Source organism: Notolabrus celidotus, chromosome 6 (genome assembly GCF_009762535.1).
Source record: "Notolabrus celidotus isolate fNotCel1 chromosome 6, fNotCel1.pri, whole genome shotgun sequence".
In the NCBI taxonomy this organism is placed as follows: Eukaryota; Metazoa; Chordata; class Actinopteri; order Labriformes; family Labridae; genus Notolabrus; species Notolabrus celidotus.
Window position 1 is genome coordinate 22,966,648 of NC_048277.1, and position 17,798 is coordinate 22,984,445.

Genomic DNA, 17,798 nt, shown 5'->3' on the forward strand with positions numbered 1-17,798 from the left:
CAAATCTTTCTAATATTCTTGTGCTTTTTTATGTGTTGATGTATTTGCCTTTGATTATTAAGTATTCTCTTGGTTTCTTATACTTTAATCTGATCACAGTGTGTAATCAGAAAACAAAGCATGAACATTTAAACTGTAAAATCTATAATTAAAACCGCAAGCGGATATGAGCAGGCCCTCGCACAAGCACCGCCTGATGTACGCCACCGCCTGTTGTTCAGCAGGTGTTACTTTGCTGCGTTTTATGAGGCCTAGGCTGAAACTGTGAGCATACTATTGCAGTTATCAGCATAATGTACATTGCAGTACTGCCTGTCACCAGTAGGTGGTGCTGTGACTTTAATATGTTCTGAAGGATTGTTCATCACAGATCATTATAGAAAGAGTTGTGATCACAAGCATGTTAAAAACATGTTCTGGGAGTAAATACCCATTGTGTCCATTAGGTGGCGCTATTCCTATGACCAACATGTGTACATAGATGAGTTCAGGCTGGGTCCATGATGAAACGTCAAATTTGGAGGAGATTGGATATTATATGTAAAGGCCAGTACCATATATTTCCTGTGGGTAGCGCTATGACTGTTGGAGAGAAATGAACACATAGGCGTGTTGAGGGATGGACCCTGATCATGTGTATGTAATTTGAAACAGATTGAACTCTGTATGAAGGAGCTATAAGTATTTCCTGTTTCATGGCGAGACATCAGAGTTTGAGGCATCGCCAGACACACCTTTCAACGACAGGTCACAGAAATAGAGGAGGAGCTATACACCACAAAGTAAGATGTGACTTGCTGTGGCCAGGGGGCGCTATACGATATAGGTGAATATTTGCTTATAGAGGCGTTCAGGCTGGGGCAGTTGTCATGCATGACTGCCCTGGTCCTGATCCAACATTGCATGTGAGAATTATTAGGATTTAAAATTTTGGCAGATTGCCTAGAAAAAATTCTAAATTTGACAGTCTGCCACACCCACAATTTTGAGAGATGGCGAACTATTTCTGACAACCTTGAATAGTCAATGTGTCTACTTTGGATTGTTGGGACAGGATTGGATTGTTGTATTATTGTTTTACAATATGTATTTGTTTATGAATAGTTTATACACACATAGTATCCAAGCACATTTTCTTTCTTGAAAACATGCTCATATTTTCTGCATATTTTTTAATTTTTTTTAATTTTTGTAATCATTGAAATAAAAAACATAAATATAACATTTAATCTGGGCAATGTTTTCTTTTCTAGGGTACAAGAATACTTCTATAGACTTCAATTTCCTCTGTAATATGAAAAAATATATTTTATATTTCAGACAGAAACGATAAATAGAAACTATGATATTATGCTTTCACATGTGGAGTTCAAATGATTTGTCCACTGCAGTTTGGACCATGCTTTTGATGTACCATAATGTATTGCAAGATAAATTTAAAAACTGCAGCAGCAATTTTCAGGTTGCATAGGCAGCAGTGATTGCAGCAGCTGCAGCACACCGGGCTAGCTCTTATACTGCAAGGATTGCTCATTCTAGTTGCATTATCATACCATTAAACGTTACCTCAAAGACAACAAATACAGACCTCTGGGCGCTGTGCACATAATGTTTACATAGAATTGAAGAAAGATGGATAAAATAGATTAGGTTAGCCAAATTGGCTTTAATAGCATTACCATCATGCAGATAAAGTAGGCTAGCTCTGCTAAAATAATGTCTTTGAGAGACTCCTTATGTTTTATTTGTGTGCACATTAACGTCTGTCTAGGTAAAGTGGTGTAACTTAAAACAAAAGTGAACTCTGGGATACAATCCTGCAACGGAGAATTTTGCATTCCTGTTCTTTAAGGTTAGTTGTGTATATGCATTTTGGATGGGAGTGGAAGTTCCTGTTGCTGTTCCTGTCTTAATTATTATGATTCATTACACAGTTGCATAACCAATGCATAATTTAAGAGTGTGAGACTATTACCAGTTTGTTTTCCTATAGTTATGCCACTTAACAGCACTAGACCAAAGAGCCACTTTTATTGTCTTACATTAGATTAAATATTTCTATGTTAGGGTCATGATAAAGTAAGAGCGAGACATGCACATAATCCTCTTAGAAGACTTCAGGTATTATGCTGATCCATTGTGAACACTCGTCCTGTGTCCTACATAACCCTTTGGTCATTGACATCAGTTTGGACTTCATCTTGTGCTACAGTACCCAGCTGTGGATTTCAGCTTGAACAGAGTTTTGCATCCTTGTAAGTAAAATCTCTGCATTGTTTTTTCTTAGAACTTGTGTAGAATTTACTTGGCCCCCATAATATATATTTAGTAGTTGTACAGTTTTCCTCTTGATGTGTATTTATGAATGGTTTGTATGTGCTTGTGTCCGACTGTGCTGTTTTGCTGTCCCACATTTTGTTCAGTCAGGTTTTTTAAAAGGAAAGAAAGTAGTCATAACCACCTGTTAATGAGCTGATAAATATTACAATTTTTCAGACAACTATGTATGTAGAGCATGAATAGTTACGTTTCATGACTAGTTTGCTACCTCCACATTTCTGATGTCTCCTTTTATCACAACAGGCTGGGTTTTCCACAGAAGTTGAGGATGTAACATGAGTCACCCTGCTGAAGTTTTGGATCCTTTGACCCCACTGTCTGCTGGGGAGAGAGCTGGACCTTTGCTCCCCCAAAACAAATTTATGCTGCTTGATTCTGTATAGCTGGCATCACTGCTTTGGAGGACAATGTATTGTACAAGACGAAAGCGACTGCAGCTGAGCAGGGTTTTGTTTCTTCTCACTGCGGTTTTTCTCTGCACCCTCTACCAGCTTACCATCAGTGCCAGACTGTATGGGCCTTTGTCCTTGCCTCAGGTTGGAGAGGATTTGGATGAAGGTTCAACAGAGGAGGTTGAGGTGACTCCAGCAGAGACTCAGGGGCAACATGAACCCCTTACTGTGACACATGGATTCGAGAACACAGGTCCAACAACACAAAAGATGCATGTGGTACATACTCTGAGCTCTCCCTCAGATTTTAAAGAATCCACCACCACTGAGTCTCCATCTCCAACCACAAACCGGACTTTTGTGCAATGCATCTTTGTGGCCCCAGAGCCTGAGCAGGAGACCCCCACAGCCCCTCCAGCCCCTCCAGTAACAACTATCACTCCTGCTTCACCTGGAGATGCTCCCCACATTAAAGGCGAATACCCTAAAGATATATTTTCTGTAGAAGACCGAAGACAAGGCTGGGTGGTCCTCCACATCATCGGGATGATGTACATGTTCATTTCACTTGCAATTGTGTGTGATGAGTTCTTCGTTCCTGCTCTTGGCGTAATCACAGACAAGTTAGCCATCTCTGATGATGTGGCAGGAGCCACCTTCATGGCCGCTGGAGGCTCTGCCCCTGAGCTTTTCACCTCTTTGATAGGAGTGTTCATCGCCCACAGTAACGTGGGTATTGGCACGATCGTTGGATCAGCAGTCTTCAACATTTTGTTTGTGATAGGAATGTGCGCTTTGTTTTCACGGGAGGTTCTTCGTCTAACCTGGTGGCCACTTTTCAGAGACGTATCCTTCTACATATTTGACCTCATCTTACTAATCCTGTTCTTCTTGGATAATGTCATAATGTGGTGGGAGAGCATGATGCTGGTGACCAGTTATACCGTCTATGTGATTTTCATGAAGTTTAATGTGCAATTAGAGCGAGCCTTCAAGACACAACTCCACAAACACAAGAACATTGTCAAAATTATCGCTGTGGAGGAAGAGGAAAAGGTAAGCACTTCTATAAAAGAGCAAAACCCTGGTTCAAATTCTGAGCTTAAAGCTCCTGAGAGGTTTTTTGACAATAATGAAAAAGACTGAAATTAATACTGATGCCTCTTTATGACCTACAAAAGCAGAAAAGGTCATCAGTGACAAGACTGACAATTCCTATATGTTGGTATTTAAAGCCTGAAAGCAGTGTGAGGGGGTAGGTGTGAGTCAGGCAGCTGAAGACACAGCCCTTATTTTACATTTTCCTCATTAAATGTTGTCAATGAATGACACATTTGATTGTAAAACCAGCAGGATTATACTTTTTGTCAGAGGACACTACTTAAGCATATAGAGGGCAGGCTAAGCAAAGATACCTTGTCCACAAGGGAGCGCTGAAAGTGACACAAAACAAAAGTTCCACACAGAAGCTTTAACTCTTAATTAGAGTTACTTTACAAGTTACTAGTGGAAGAAGTTCTGTCAGATTAATGGTACTTTACACAGATGCACATTCATAAAAGTAAAACCAACTGTTTCATTTATATTTGCAAATTGACATTTTATTCTCTCTATATTTTACACATGAAAAGCAGAGTGGTTGCGTACTTGAACAGAAACCAGCATTACTAATTATTATGGCGTGTCTAAGAGTAAAATGACACAGACCTTGAGTTACCAAAGCTGATCAGGTGCAACAAACTAATCCCTCAAGAAGCCATGGCTCTGTACAAACTGTATCATCGACATATACAGTATTTAACCCTGGTAACTGTGACTGAGGCTTCATATACACAGAGTACAGCTGCAGTTTGGTGCACACTGAAGGTATTTGCTACATTATGCATAATGTATTTCTCAACTGTTCATAACCCTTAGTCAAATATGTGCATAATTATTCACATTACAGTCTTCTTCAACTAAATTATAATCCTGTTCATGTGCTGCAGATTCTTTTTACTGACATGAGAGACTGATCAGACCCCAGAGTGTGCAATGTGTTAAATAGCAATATACAAGACTAGAGAGTACAGTTTATTCTAAGAATCAGAATCAGAATCAGCTTTATTGGCCAGGTATGCTTGAACACACAAGGAATTTGTCTTTGGTAAACTGTGCTCTCTTTGTACAAGGCATAAGAGTAAGGCATACAAATATAAATATAAATATAAATATAAATATAATAACATCAACTATAAACACAAAAGAATAAAAAATAGGCATGACTAATATGTACAGGCCAAATATAATATATGATAATAGTGCAGCGGTGACTAGGGCAAAGATGCTGACATGAGCGTGAGGTAGTTTTACTAAAAAAAATTATATGTAGGTGATAGTTAAATATTAAAATAAATAAATATATGTGAATTCTACTTGGAAAATTGTTACATTGTATATCTACATGTTAATGTACAGAGAGTATTGTTCCATGTTTATTTCACAAATGAAGCACTACCAAAATCACAGTACTTCCATCTATCTCTGCCAACTGATGATTGTAACTGAAAAAACATTGTTGCACGCAGACAATTGGGGATGCTGAAGATAGTGCCTCTCCTTCTCCTGAGGACAAGAATCGGTTAAAGGTAAAAAAAAAAAAAAAAAGATCAAAGTAAAAAACAGAAACATTTTTAAACCAGAGGCCATCGGAGTGTCAATTTTTAAAGATGATATTTGATGTCTTGTTGATCTCTATATGACCTCAAGCCTCCCTGAGAAGACAGATTCAAGCTTGACCTCCATTAAGACACATTTGATGTTTCCCTGTCTGTTATTGAAAGTGATTGTCGTGACTTTCCCCAGTTGAAGCCTTCCCTGCAGCGAGGGGGGAGCTCAGCTTCTTTACACAACAGCACCATGAGAAACACCATCTTTCAGCTTATGATCCACACTTTAGACCCCCTAGGAGAAGGTAAGTACCAAAACAATGAAAGGCTGGCTGATTGACTGATAATTGTCTGCTTTTAATGCTGCTCTTATGATGGGAGTCCTTCTCACAGTAGAATGGATGAACATTAACATGACTGAGTACCAACCACTGATTCTAAGTTGATTTCTGCTTGTTTGATTATTCATAGGGAAATTTAAGGATAAGGCTGTGTCTCTGAATAATGTGGCTAGACGGACAGAAGAGAGAAAAACTCAGGACAAAAGTGAAGGTAAATTTGAAGGATGTGATGGTCATCCACTGATCAGGGAGCTTTAATAGAGCTTTCATAGTCTGCCCATGAACAGATTGTGAAAGCTGAAGTGCTGCTCTATGCGGCAAAGCTCTCAATCACATCAAATATGAAATATTTAATCAAGTGAACCAAATTAGTCAATCTCTTGAAGCAGGAAGAGTAGGTGTCCATGCTATGCCTTTCATTATGGTGATACAAGCTTATAACTTATATTACAACCACCGAGCCCCTGAAGCCTAATTAAATGATAACCCTGTTGCTCCAAAGTCGAGTATCTTGTGCCCACCTGCTAATTAGTTAATGTGCACAGCAGGTTATCTTGTGGGGACATAAGTTGTTTGCTAGTGCACACAATTGAGTAACAGTGGTAATAATTCCACTTGCCATTATTTGCCATTAAATGTAATTATTTTACAGTAATTAGAGTTTTTGATCATGTAAATACTTTTTGTAATGTATTCTTATGAGCGTAGAAGTGGAACTGATAACTACAAATAGGCTACCATTGTAAAGATATGGGATTGCTTAACCCTCCTGTCATGTTCCTTTCTCTGAAACAGCAATAAAGTTCCTGGGTCAATTTGACCCTGGGCATATTCAATTATCCAAAAGTGTTGTAACCCCAAACAAATCCCAATACACATTTTTTTAATCTAATTTTTAACTCCATTACTAACCATTTAAATCAAGATGTAGTCCATTGGTGTTCTTTCACAGATCATTGATCAATGAGGATAACTCACTCGTTTTTCATTAAAATTAATGTTAAAGCTTTTTTTAATGTACATTGGAAAGCCCTAAATAAAAATACAATAGTTTTACATGACAAAGATTTTTGTTTATTTCATTTTGCATTTGATTTTTTTTTTTTTTAAGAAGTGATTTTGATAAATTAACACAAGTCACCTCTTCTGTCACATGCAGCCCATATTTTTTATGCTGCATTTAGCTGCTTTTGAAGACATATATTGCCTAAAATAGACTTTAAAAAGGGTCAATTTGACCCGCAACATAACAGGAGAGTTAAGTGTAACTGCGGCTCTGGCTCACACTAGCTGGCTACTTTACTAGCTATATCATTCATCTTCGGGGTGCAGTCCAGTTAAATAAATTACTGCTTTGTGTTCAAGTATTTTCTCAGAACTACTACTACTACTTTAAATGTGGCTGTGAGAGACCAAAATGGGCACCTGTTTTGTTTTTTTTACCAGAATGAATGGCATGTTTGAGCCAAAAGTGAAGAGTTAATTTGCAAAAACAGTTAACTCACTATTAAAAAATTTAAAAAATGTTTCAAAAAACACATTTTTTCTATTACTAGCTTTTGGTATTATCAATGAACTGAGGGTTGGGTGGCTTTGACTAAGTCAAAATGACTTTACTAATCAGAGGTATCTTGAAAATGTAACTTTATTAGGAATCTATACCAAAAAAGAATATGTTTTTTGAAAATTTATAAAAACGGAGTTATGTGTTTTTGCAAACGAACTCTTCATTTCTGCCTTGTTCATCACACATATAGACTGTACACTAGCGCTTATGCTTCCCAAAACAACTTATTCCAAAAGTTTCAAAAAACGCAAGAAAAATACGAGGACTTCAGGGCCTCCAACAAAATGGTAAAAGTCACTTTATGCTGTACTGGAGGTTTGTGACCTGTGTTAAAGTATAAGGTGTACAGAGTAGTAGTGGATACAGAAGAACACACTGAACAGTTCCAGCACACGGTTTCAAATAATGTATCGAGGGGAGTAGTGTACAGATATTATTCAAGATGGTCTATAAAAATGTGCGACATTTCTCCTTATTGTTATTACTGTAGTCTGATGCATGAATTTGGAATTATTAGTTATACATCTGGCATTGCAGTTGCTGCAGTTAGTAGATAAATATTGAGGAAAATGTAACACTCTTAGATTCCTTTCATAGATGCAGGGGGGAAAAGCGAGCAGACCAAAGAGCCAGAGGCCACCCCGGCTACACAAGCAGAGAAAGAGAAACAGCCAGAGGACAAGAAGGTACTCTCCAACCACATCGTTGTGGTTATCAGAAAGCCCAGGAGTCAGTCTTTGATACCTGTCTATGTAAGAGTCCATGAACAGAGACACATTCTCAGACTAATGTCCTCTTCTGTGTTGCTTTGCTTTTTCTGCCTCTACTGTCATCAATGTTGGTATCTTCAGGAGGATGTACCAGGAGGAGAAGGAGAGGATGACAAAGGAGGCTCAGAGGACTCTGATAGTGATGATGATGATGACAGTGATGAAGACAGTGATGAGTCCAGTGAGGATGAGGAAGAAGAGGATGAGAAAGAGGAGGAACCTCTGTCTTTAGCCTGGCCTGACACACTACCTAAACAAGCCACCTACCTCTTCCTGCTGCCCATCATCTTCCCTCTGTGGCTCACAGTTCCTGATGTCCGCAACCAGGTGGAGAACCAGACACATCTCTGTGACCAGCTGTGGTGTCTTATAGGGCCTAGATAGTGTGTTTTCGATTAAATGACTCTCACTTTGTCAAACAGAAATCCAGAAAGTTCTTCGCAGTCACTTTCCTTGGCTCTATCCTGTGGATTGCTGTCTTCTCCTACCTCATGGTGTGGTGGGCCCATCAGGTCGGTTTAAGGATCACAGGAGATGGAATTTGAAATGCTTTTCTTTAAATCCTGTTTGGGTTTTTTAAACAATAAAAAGAATGTGTCCTGAATTAGTCAGGCTAAGAAAACTTTCCATTTTTGTATTCGCTTCCTAATCTAAGCTGTGATTTTCCTTTGTAGGTTGGTGAGACCATCGGCATCTCTGAGGAGATTATGGGCCTGACGATTCTGGCTGCTGGGACATCCATACCTGACCTCATTACCAGTGTAATTGTGGCACGTAAAGGCCTTGGGGACATGGCAGTGTCCAGCTCTGTGGGCAGTAACATATTTGACATCACTGTAGGGTGAGTTTGATGCTTCAAGATAAGAAAAGAAATGCTGAACAAATGCTTAGTTTGTAGATTTCTCTGTGGTTCAGTTTGTCTAGTCCTTGCTGTGTCCCTTTGTTTTAACAGTCTTCCAGTCCCATGGCTCCTGTACTCGGTCTTCCACGGTTTTGCTCCAGTGGCAGTGAGCAGCAACGGACTCTTCTGTGCCATCGTGCTTCTCTTCATCATGCTCCTCATTGTCATCATCTCCATCGCATCCTGCAAGTGGAGCATGAATAAGACTCTGGGTTCCACTATGTTCCTGCTATACTTTATCTTCCTGGTGCTCAGTGTGATGCTGGAGGATCGCATCATTGTCTGCCCCGTGTCCATCTGATCGTGTGAGCAGAGGACTTCTTGTTACTTTGACCTGAAGCAGAGGTGATGACCCTGGTCAAAGCAGCTATAGTTGCTCTTTATTTCTGTCAGTGGAAGAACTACTTTTAGCAAAAATCACAGCTTTTACATATTTTTTTTTAGATCACACCCAATGATGCAAAACCTCTCTCAAAAAAGTGTAATAACATGAACACCAACAGTGATGCAAACATATTTTACACTGTTTACAAAACAAAAAGGCATTAGAAATCTAGGATGTGTAGAATTTTATAGGAATTATGAAATTCATAAATGGGAATTTTGTATAATACACTAGACCAGGGGTTCCCAAAGTGTGGGTCCCGACCCCCTGGGGGGTCGTGAGACACAAATGGGGGGTTGTGAGATGTCTTCAATAATGTTTATTTTTTTAAAGTTATCTAAAAATAGTAAATTTTACCCATCTTAGTAAAGAATATCGACAAAAATAGTAGCTAAACTTGAAATAAAACCTTGAAAATAGAAAATGTGATGAGTTTTTTTTTGCCTTTCTTTTTGCAAGCTGACTCCTAAGTTTAGGGTTAGTGAACAGTTAATTATCAAAAGCATCAGTAGCAGCAGGTGAATTCATAAAGGCACAGGAAACACAGCCACATGCTCATATAAGTAGGGTGGTTTTCTGCAGACCAGTTAAATGAAGCCACATTAAATCACTTTGATGGACAGGGGGTCGCAAGTCCTTGGCATCTATATATTGGGGGCCACGGGCTGAAAAGTTTGGGAGCCCCTGCACTAGACTACAATGGCACAAAGAACTGATTTATTATAATTACAGGGAACTTACGCTTCATTCGAACCCATTACAGTTTTGTAAAAAATATCATAGCAGCAAAAGCACTCAGCTTGAAGAAAATGTGAAGTGACTTCAATAGAATAAATGTGTTTATTCATAAATAAAAGCAAACCATGGACTCAGGAGGAAATCAGGAATTATTTTTTTATATATAAAAATCATACAAATAAGTTTCTGTGTTACAAATGATAAATAACACATCATAAACATTGTTAGAGTTGACACATTGAGTAAATAACAGGTAGACATCAAGTGATGTTTTGGTCATCAGTGCTTTTTTTAAAAAACAATCCACAAGGTGAATAAAATGCAGATGTACATGCTGTGAGTCTGGAGTTTAGTCCAGCCTTGTTTTTTCCCCCCAGCTTCCTATCAACACGAGTCACTGAGGAACTCCAGAAATAATCTGTGGAGCTTCATCACATGAGGCAGCTTTCTGTCAGTTAATAGTGAAAGACAATCTTAACAAAGTGAACCATCACGATCAGTTTTTGGAAGTGGTTTTGAATTAGGGCAGGTTGGAGCCGTTTTACTAACTTAACACCTTTGACAGTGATTTTAATTCAGTGCAGTCCCATTTCAAACTTGTTCTTTTTCTGCTCTGTGTCACATTTAACAGTTCACTGTTGTCCAAATGTCTAAAGCCGACATCTACACAATAAAGTGAGATTAAAGGAATTATACAAAAACAGTAGAGTCAAATACCCTGTACATTATTAATCTCCATAACTGTGTCAATAAATTCATTTCTGTATTTAAAATGTGTTAATCTAACAAAAAGTTATTTTTTGTTTTGTGTTTATTGATCTATCATTAATTTGATTGTACTGTTCTTAAGGAAATCCATCCTTAGTGGTCCCATATAACACATATGTAATTCACTCCTACATTTAAAAAAACAGGCATTGTTAAAATAATGGAAATATATATCACAAGAGTAGTATTCCCTTTGAGTTCTTTAGGTAATTTCATACAAAAAAAGGTAAATGTAAATTTGTGCAAATTAGATTAATTGAGTACTCATGTTAATTTGGAAAAAAAATGTTATGTTTACAATTTTTTTGATCCAGTTTAGTGTATTCCAGCATATCTGAATTATGCAGCCAGGTGCATAGGGTTCAGATGAGGAGGAATGTCCTTGCTTTCCTTCACTGCATGTAATGGAAATATTAGACAGGACAGTTAGTCCTGCAGCTGTCAAATAAAAAGTCACTTAAGTATAGCCTGCTAGGCTACAGCATTATGTCAATGAGGGTGAATGGCAGGAACTCATCCTGCCAAAGTGCTTTGTAAAAACATGAGGCTCTAAAAGCTAGTACTTGTCTTACACACACACACACACACACACACACACACACACACACACACACACACACACACACACACACACACACACACACACACACGCTCAACAACAGTCTTAATAAGGTCACCAGGACCACTTAGGAATTTCAACATGTGTCACACACTTATTGTACATACTTGACTCACAGCTTCGACAGAAACAAAGTCATAAAATAGACTGTATAATAACTGTACAAACAATATACTATAATTATACTGAAAATACAGTGAATATTATCATATGTACAAATGCAAGGCCTATCACTTCACGCCTCTCATCTCTAACAGTATACAAGAAACTCATGGCAGTAACTTTACATGAAGTGTCATTTTCCCATTGTGCTTCATAGCTGTGTGCTCTGGTCAGGTGAGCTGGTCCTGAGTGTGAGGAGTCAGAGTCCAAAGAAAACAGCAGCAGTGTCTGTGGCTGACAGAATATCAAGGTGGGATGAAAAAGAAGAAGTAGTTCATAGACTGGGCTCTCTAAAAGTTCTCCTGCACTCCATGACCCCTGCTCCAGGGGGTCGATCACAGTTGTGTGTCAGTTTCACCAGGTTGGGGGTGAGGCGATCGTATGCGAGCTTGTACTCCCGATCGAAAGCATCTGAAAGAAGAACAAAGGGAGGTTAACAGTGTAGACAATGTGTCACCTTTAGCTGTCCATTTTTTTTTTAACAGTCTATCGTCTGTCTTTTTCATTCTTTTGTACTTACTGATATTAATGTTGTGTTTTCCCAAAGCCACCAGAGCAAGGAACAATAGATCCCGATACAGACTCCTTAACAGAAAGAAGAAAACTGTCAGACCTTCCATTCACATCATCATCTTTCACACGTGGTGTTATACTGACATCTTTGTTCCCTTACCTCTGTCTTTTAAAACCCAGCTCTGGCCCCAGCAGCTGGATGATTTGGCTCATGGGTTGATAAACATCACTCTTCTTAATGCTCCTCACAAAACTCTGCAGCAGCTCCACAGTGAAAAGCTGCCCTTCTTCACAGAGCCCCGAGCGTACCAGTGAGTTAGCACCTGCAAAGAGCAAGAGATAAAAGTCACCCTGATCAAAGACTCATTCATCTCCATGACTGAAAATCAACTCTGAAGGTTTTACCCTGATTAGCAGTGGCATGACTAAAAGGAATCCTGAACTGAATTATGCATGATCCTCTTAGTTACTTTATATGCATTATTTAATTTGCATGTAAATTTCTGACCTTGATCAAACTTAGTAGTGCTGCCAGCAGAACTTTTTTTATGAAAGTCATTTTTCTTGTTCAAACAAATTATACCCTTTATCTGTTCAGGTAAAAACATAATAAACTTACAGTGTGTGTTCCACAAGACATAGCAGGGTTGGACTTTGTCTTGGTGCAGCTTCAAGTTGTCCCACATAATCCTCACAAGCACATGCTTACTGTCCTCGGAGGTGACGCTCTGAGGAGTCTGCAAGGTGGAAACAAAAGGAAGATTAACTTCTAACTCTGGAGGTTTTTTTCATTTTGTAATTCTCTTTTTATTGAGATATCTTGTCATTATAACACGTTTCAATACATCTTAAAAACATGACATTTTCTTTCTTTTCTAATAAAGTAAAAACAATAAAACGAAAAAACAACCTGATAATAGGATGTCGTTTACACATCTGGTGAGAATTTACTTTTATGAAAATATACATCCAAATACCTCAATTCTAAAATCACTTTTCTTTTTTCAGTTATATAAGTCAACTGGCCCTTCTTTAAAATTGCACTTTAGGGAACAGCCATATAAGCCAAGAGACAGGACCAGAAGAAAAGTAAATAAATAATATAAGTAAATAAAATAAATAAAGTAAAATAAAAATACAACAAGATTAATATAATAAATGAAAATTGTGATAATAATGATGGTGATAATAATATACACAATACTGGCGATATAACATACATTAACAATATGAATACCAATGACTCTGGAGGTTTTAATACCTGTATATAAATGAAAGTAGAAAGTTCAAGTGTATGAAAAAATAAATATGTTCCCAATCACTTTAGGTTTCATCAATGAGATTCTTCGTGCATAAATTGTTGTTGCAGTATGTTTTTTAAACGACCACTGGGGGTCACCAAAGTCCAATTATTTTTCAACCAAAGAAGTAAAAGGTTTAAAGGAATAATCCATATCCATGGAACTATGCATGTTTGATTTATTGCAGACAATGAAATGAGTAAATCAGTACGACTCTCTTAGTGTCAACATGAAGTTGTTCTGTTCACATACTCAGAACAAAAATGTGTATGTCTTAATGAAGGCATGAAAAAGCCAAAATAAAAAAAAAAAAGGTGTAATTATCCTTTAACAAAAAGTTATATGAAGGAAGTCTTATGATCAACAGGCTGATCTTCACCTGGTCTCCATTGCTGCAGTGATGAGAGGCCAGGATAAGAGCCGGAAGGTTACTCGGCATTTCCAGCCTCCTGAAGTACCACAACAGGTTCCAGAAGACGATTGGGTGTTGGTCCACAATGCTTGGGGAGGAGATGGCCTGATCACCCTCATTAACGAGGAGGCTCTCCAGCTCCTTCCACAGCACCAGTGGGCTTATGTAGGGCACCGTCACTGGAGCTGGCACTGAGACTGGGGCTGAGGCTGATGCTTGATCTCTCTGCCCAGCACTCCCACTGCTCTGCTGCTCCTGCAGGCGGGCCGACGATGATTCAGCTGTGCAGTCCGCCGCAGTAGACATTTTGGCCTCTGGATTGAGTTCCGCTGACGTGACCTCCTCTGTAACAGGATTAGTTTCCTCAGAAGACCTGAAGGGAGACACAAGGTGGATCTCTTTAATGAGGCCACAGGGATGAAAGATTTCCCGTCTGAGCGGGCTTTTGTTAGCAAAATAAAAATAGATAATGTTGCATAAGAATTCAAGACATTATATCCGATATTGTAACTGAATTCCTTTTGAAATAACATGTTAAGATTATCATATATGAGTATACACTTGGTTCATACAGTGATGGTCTGAGTGGAGGGAGCTTTTACCTCCTCTGTGGTCTCAGGTCTTTGATCTCCACATTGAGGAAAGGCAAGAAGGCTGTACCGCAGAATGGACATGTGCTGTTTAGGTTAGAGTCGTTGGCTGTCCAGCCGGCCATGACCTCCTCGTCATACACCAGGCAGTCACACGTCTTACAGAGGGAGCAGCTGGACATCTGCACCTAAAAAGGAATTAACACATCTAATCATGATAGCTCGATTCAGTCTACCTCATAAGGGGGTTCTGTTCATAAGTATCTTACCTCTATGGTGTAATTAGGAGTTGGTTGAAAGCGTTTGGTGTCAGGGGAGGAATCAGGAGTGTGAGGAGTTTTTGATGGGAGTGCCAAACCACCTGGATACAATAGAGGATTACACAATTAACACACAAGTCCAAGCCAATATTAGACACAACTATCAAAGCTATCAATATCTGATGTATCAGTGGATGTTTTTTCGGCACAGGTGTTTGTTTTGCACTCTTTGAGCATGCGTGCACATGTGCGTGTGTGTTCACATGTTTGTGTTTAGCGCAGGGCCTTAGTGTGGCTAAGTGCAGAGAAGCCTACTCACTGAATCAGCCCTCATGCCTCCTGGCCTAGTTTCACACAGAGTAACACCCGACTCTCTTCATTACTGAGCTCTCTATATTTAGACTCTCAAGAACTGTTTAGATGGGAAATAAAACAGTGCTGCGGTTACAGCAGCACTTTAATGAGCACCCCTGTAAGCCATGGAGATTTTTTTTTTAAAGATAGCAAAGTACTTAAGATAAATGTTCCTTTGGACTACACATTTCCATATATGACATTAAAAATAAAAACTTAAAACTGTGTTGAAACAGTGTTTGTAATGCAGATGGATTACAAGATGTGCAACTAACCAGAGAAGGAGTTGTGTCTGAACACTCTGTTGGGGGTGCTGGGGCTGCCCAGGTTGGCGTGACCAACAACAGGGCTCCTCCTGAGCCGGGACACGCTGCTGTGCTGAGGGGATGTAAAGCCATCTGGGTCCAGACAGGAGTCATTATCCAGCAGGGAGGAGCAGTCTGCCTCTCCAGAGGTCAGTGAAGACACACTGATCCGGTCACAGTTTATATCCTGCACAAGAGGAATAATCATTGTTTGTTCTATCATGAGTTTTTTTTATAGTACTAGTGAAGTGAGAAATTTTGCAACACAAACCTGTGTTAATGAAGTCTGAGAGGACAAACGAGAGTAGAAGCGGCTGGCTTTCTCAGCTACACCCTTCCCAGCTGAGATGACGCTGCTCTTGAAGATGTCCAGAGTCGGAGTGAACAGAGAGTCCATGGAGAACGATGAGTTAGAGGGAGTAGGTGACGAGGGTGACACCAAGGAGGAAGGCCTTTCTCTGTCTCTGGCAGAGACACCAAGAGGGAGAGACGGTGATGGCCTCAGCCTCTCCTTGGGTTTGACAGGCAGAGGAAGGAGTGTGTTGGATCGCAGCAGGGGGGGAGGTCGCGGGGAGGCGTGAGGAGACGAGGAGGAGCGTAACGAAGGGCTTGAGGGGTTCTGCAGGTCCATGCTGGGTGCGCGGCTGCTCAGGGGGCTATTGCCATTGTTCATGTACGTCTCGATCTCCTCAGCGAGGTCCCGGCGGGCCGTGGGTGTGCCACTGTTCTCCTGATCACACTGCTGAACTGCACCGGTTGCCATCAGCGACAGGGGATCAAACCCTCTCTCTATACCTGTCCTCCTCACAGTCCCAGCACTGCAGCTGACACTCCTCTCTCTGGGCACAGTCTGACTCTCTAACTCACAGCTGCCCTCCTCCTTACATTTCTGTTTCTCTGTCTCTGTCTCCTCTTCTTCCACTCCGTGCAGGTGAGGCTGCTTTGTTGCAGCAAGTTGAGGGACGGTGAGCCTCAGACTTCCAGCTCCACCTGACAAATCCAGAGACTTTGGCCTCTCTGACTTTGGCAGAACTTCACACAGAATCGCATCACTCGGGGGGCTGGAAACCGACCTGCTGTCGCTGCCTGTGACAAAAACAAGGGGGATAAGAGACTCAGCTCCAATACAGTGAGTCAGAGCTCTGTATAAACAACTATAGTGGCTTGTTTGTGATCTATCTTAGAAACTGAACTTACCTGCATTGCCATCTGTTGATTTGTAGCTTCTGATTGATGTGGAGATGCTGCTGATTGGAACCTCAATCTCAGGTGCTATAGAGATTAAAATGTGACAAAGTGTTAGGGAGATTTGGTCAGACTATAAAGATGTCTAGCAGTAATTAATTTACAAAAAAATCTGTATGTAATATGAAGAAGATTATAGATTTTGTAATTCCAAAAGTTTCTTCTGATTTCTACAACACTGCAAAAAACCCTCAAAGTGGATTTGTCTCATTAGATAAATCAAAACATCTCATTAAAATTCATCTGACAAGTCCAGATGCAAAGTCAATCTTATTACAAGCTAAAAAAAAGTCTTGTAACTAAATTCAGCTCATTTTTCTTATATCTTGAAATAAGATTTTTAAGTGTGGTACAGCTATGGCAGATCATTTTCATGTGTTTTGGGCCTGCCCTCTCCTCCATTCTTACTGGGAAGAGCTGGCAAAAGAAATTAGGATAATATTTGGAATTGAAGTTGTTTCCTGCTTTGTCACTTTGTATCTTTGTAAATTGCCGAATGGTCTTAAGTCTCAGGACAGGTATCTTTACAAAATCATCTTGGCTGCAAGCAAAAAAGCCATCACACAAAAGTGGATGCAGACAAACCTACCAACAAATGACGACTGGACTGTAATTGTTAAGGAAATTTATTCCATGGAAAAACTCACCTTCTCCTTAAGACTATGAGCGGATGACTGTGTGAAATACTTGAAAAAACGGAACTCATACACCAGAGTTTGAAATCTTTCATCTGTGTATATGATATATATTGTTTTGTACTATTGAATGGCCTGGAACAACCTCCCTTTATTTTATTATTTATATTTAATTGTATTTAATTGTATTACTTTTTTCCCTTTTGTAAACCTGAAATTGAAATAAAAAGAAAGTTAAAAAAAAAGAAATACGATTTTTATCTGAACCTGACATCTCACTTAGGCGTTTATCAAGTGTAATGAGATTGAGATATTTGGACAAGTAATGAGACGAACATTTCTTGCAGTGTAGAAATATTTGGACAGGGTATTGTTGGATTTTATGTCTACATAAAAGTTTCAGTGAGGAAGAAAAAGGTAACGTTGGCAGCTGTGTGGCTTCTTAAGGCTCTTTTGTAAATCTTGAAATATTAAAGCAGACTTGTCCTCTGATGAAACTCCCTAACTTTGTACTGAGGACTACTTATAATAACAGCTGGATCAGAGCTCGGT

The 17,798-nt window shown here is 39.4% G+C and overlaps 2 protein-coding genes across 2 annotated transcripts in view; one reads left to right on the top strand and one right to left on the bottom strand.

Moving 5' to 3' along the window:
• Positions 1 to 2,932: 2,932 nt before the first annotated feature.
• Positions 2,933 to 9,631, top strand: slc24a1 (solute carrier family 24 member 1). The gene is made up of 8 exons (XM_034686096.1): positions 2,933 to 3,788; positions 5,577 to 5,685; positions 5,852 to 5,932; positions 7,886 to 7,974; positions 8,140 to 8,385; positions 8,481 to 8,570; positions 8,733 to 8,899; positions 9,011 to 9,631. Exons 1-8 carry the CDS (start codon positions 3,003 to 3,005, stop codon positions 9,258 to 9,260), a joined length of 1,818 nt encoding a protein of 605 aa, XP_034541987.1. The 5' UTR covers positions 2,933 to 3,002; the 3' UTR covers positions 9,261 to 9,631.
• Positions 9,632 to 10,224: 593 nt separating this feature from the next.
• The window catches only part of dennd4a (DENN/MADD domain containing 4A), a 28,176-nt gene continuing 20,602 nt past the window's right edge, over positions 10,225 to 17,798 (bottom strand). The window contains exons 21-30 of the mRNA XM_034686697.1: positions 16,564 to 16,638; positions 15,638 to 16,452; positions 15,337 to 15,553; positions 14,717 to 14,808; positions 14,460 to 14,635; positions 13,825 to 14,230; positions 12,764 to 12,881; positions 12,305 to 12,467; positions 12,152 to 12,216; positions 10,225 to 12,042 (exon numbers count right to left, since the gene is read on the bottom strand). Coding sequence (XP_034542588.1) covers positions 11,906 to 12,042; positions 12,152 to 12,216; positions 12,305 to 12,467; positions 12,764 to 12,881; positions 13,825 to 14,230; positions 14,460 to 14,635; positions 14,717 to 14,808; positions 15,337 to 15,553; positions 15,638 to 16,452; positions 16,564 to 16,638 — 2,264 coding nt within the window. The 3' untranslated portion in view covers positions 10,225 to 11,905. The remainder of the gene's footprint in view (positions 12,043 to 12,151; positions 12,217 to 12,304; positions 12,468 to 12,763; positions 12,882 to 13,824; positions 14,231 to 14,459; positions 14,636 to 14,716; positions 14,809 to 15,336; positions 15,554 to 15,637; positions 16,453 to 16,563; positions 16,639 to 17,798) is intronic.

Bases quoted from the DNA above. Each gene is read 5' to 3' on its own strand.
- slc24a1 (XM_034686096.1), top strand. From the start codon at position 3,003: ATGCATGTGGTACATACTCTGAGCTCTCCCTCAGATTTTAAAGAATCC. The intron at 5,686-5,851 runs GTAAGTACCAAA...GATTATTCATAG, and splicing joins TTTAGACCCCCTAGGAGAAG to GGAAATTTAAGGATAAGGCT. The intron at 8,386-8,480 runs GTGGAGAACCAG...TTTGTCAAACAG, and splicing joins TTCCTGATGTCCGCAACCAG to AAATCCAGAAAGTTCTTCGC.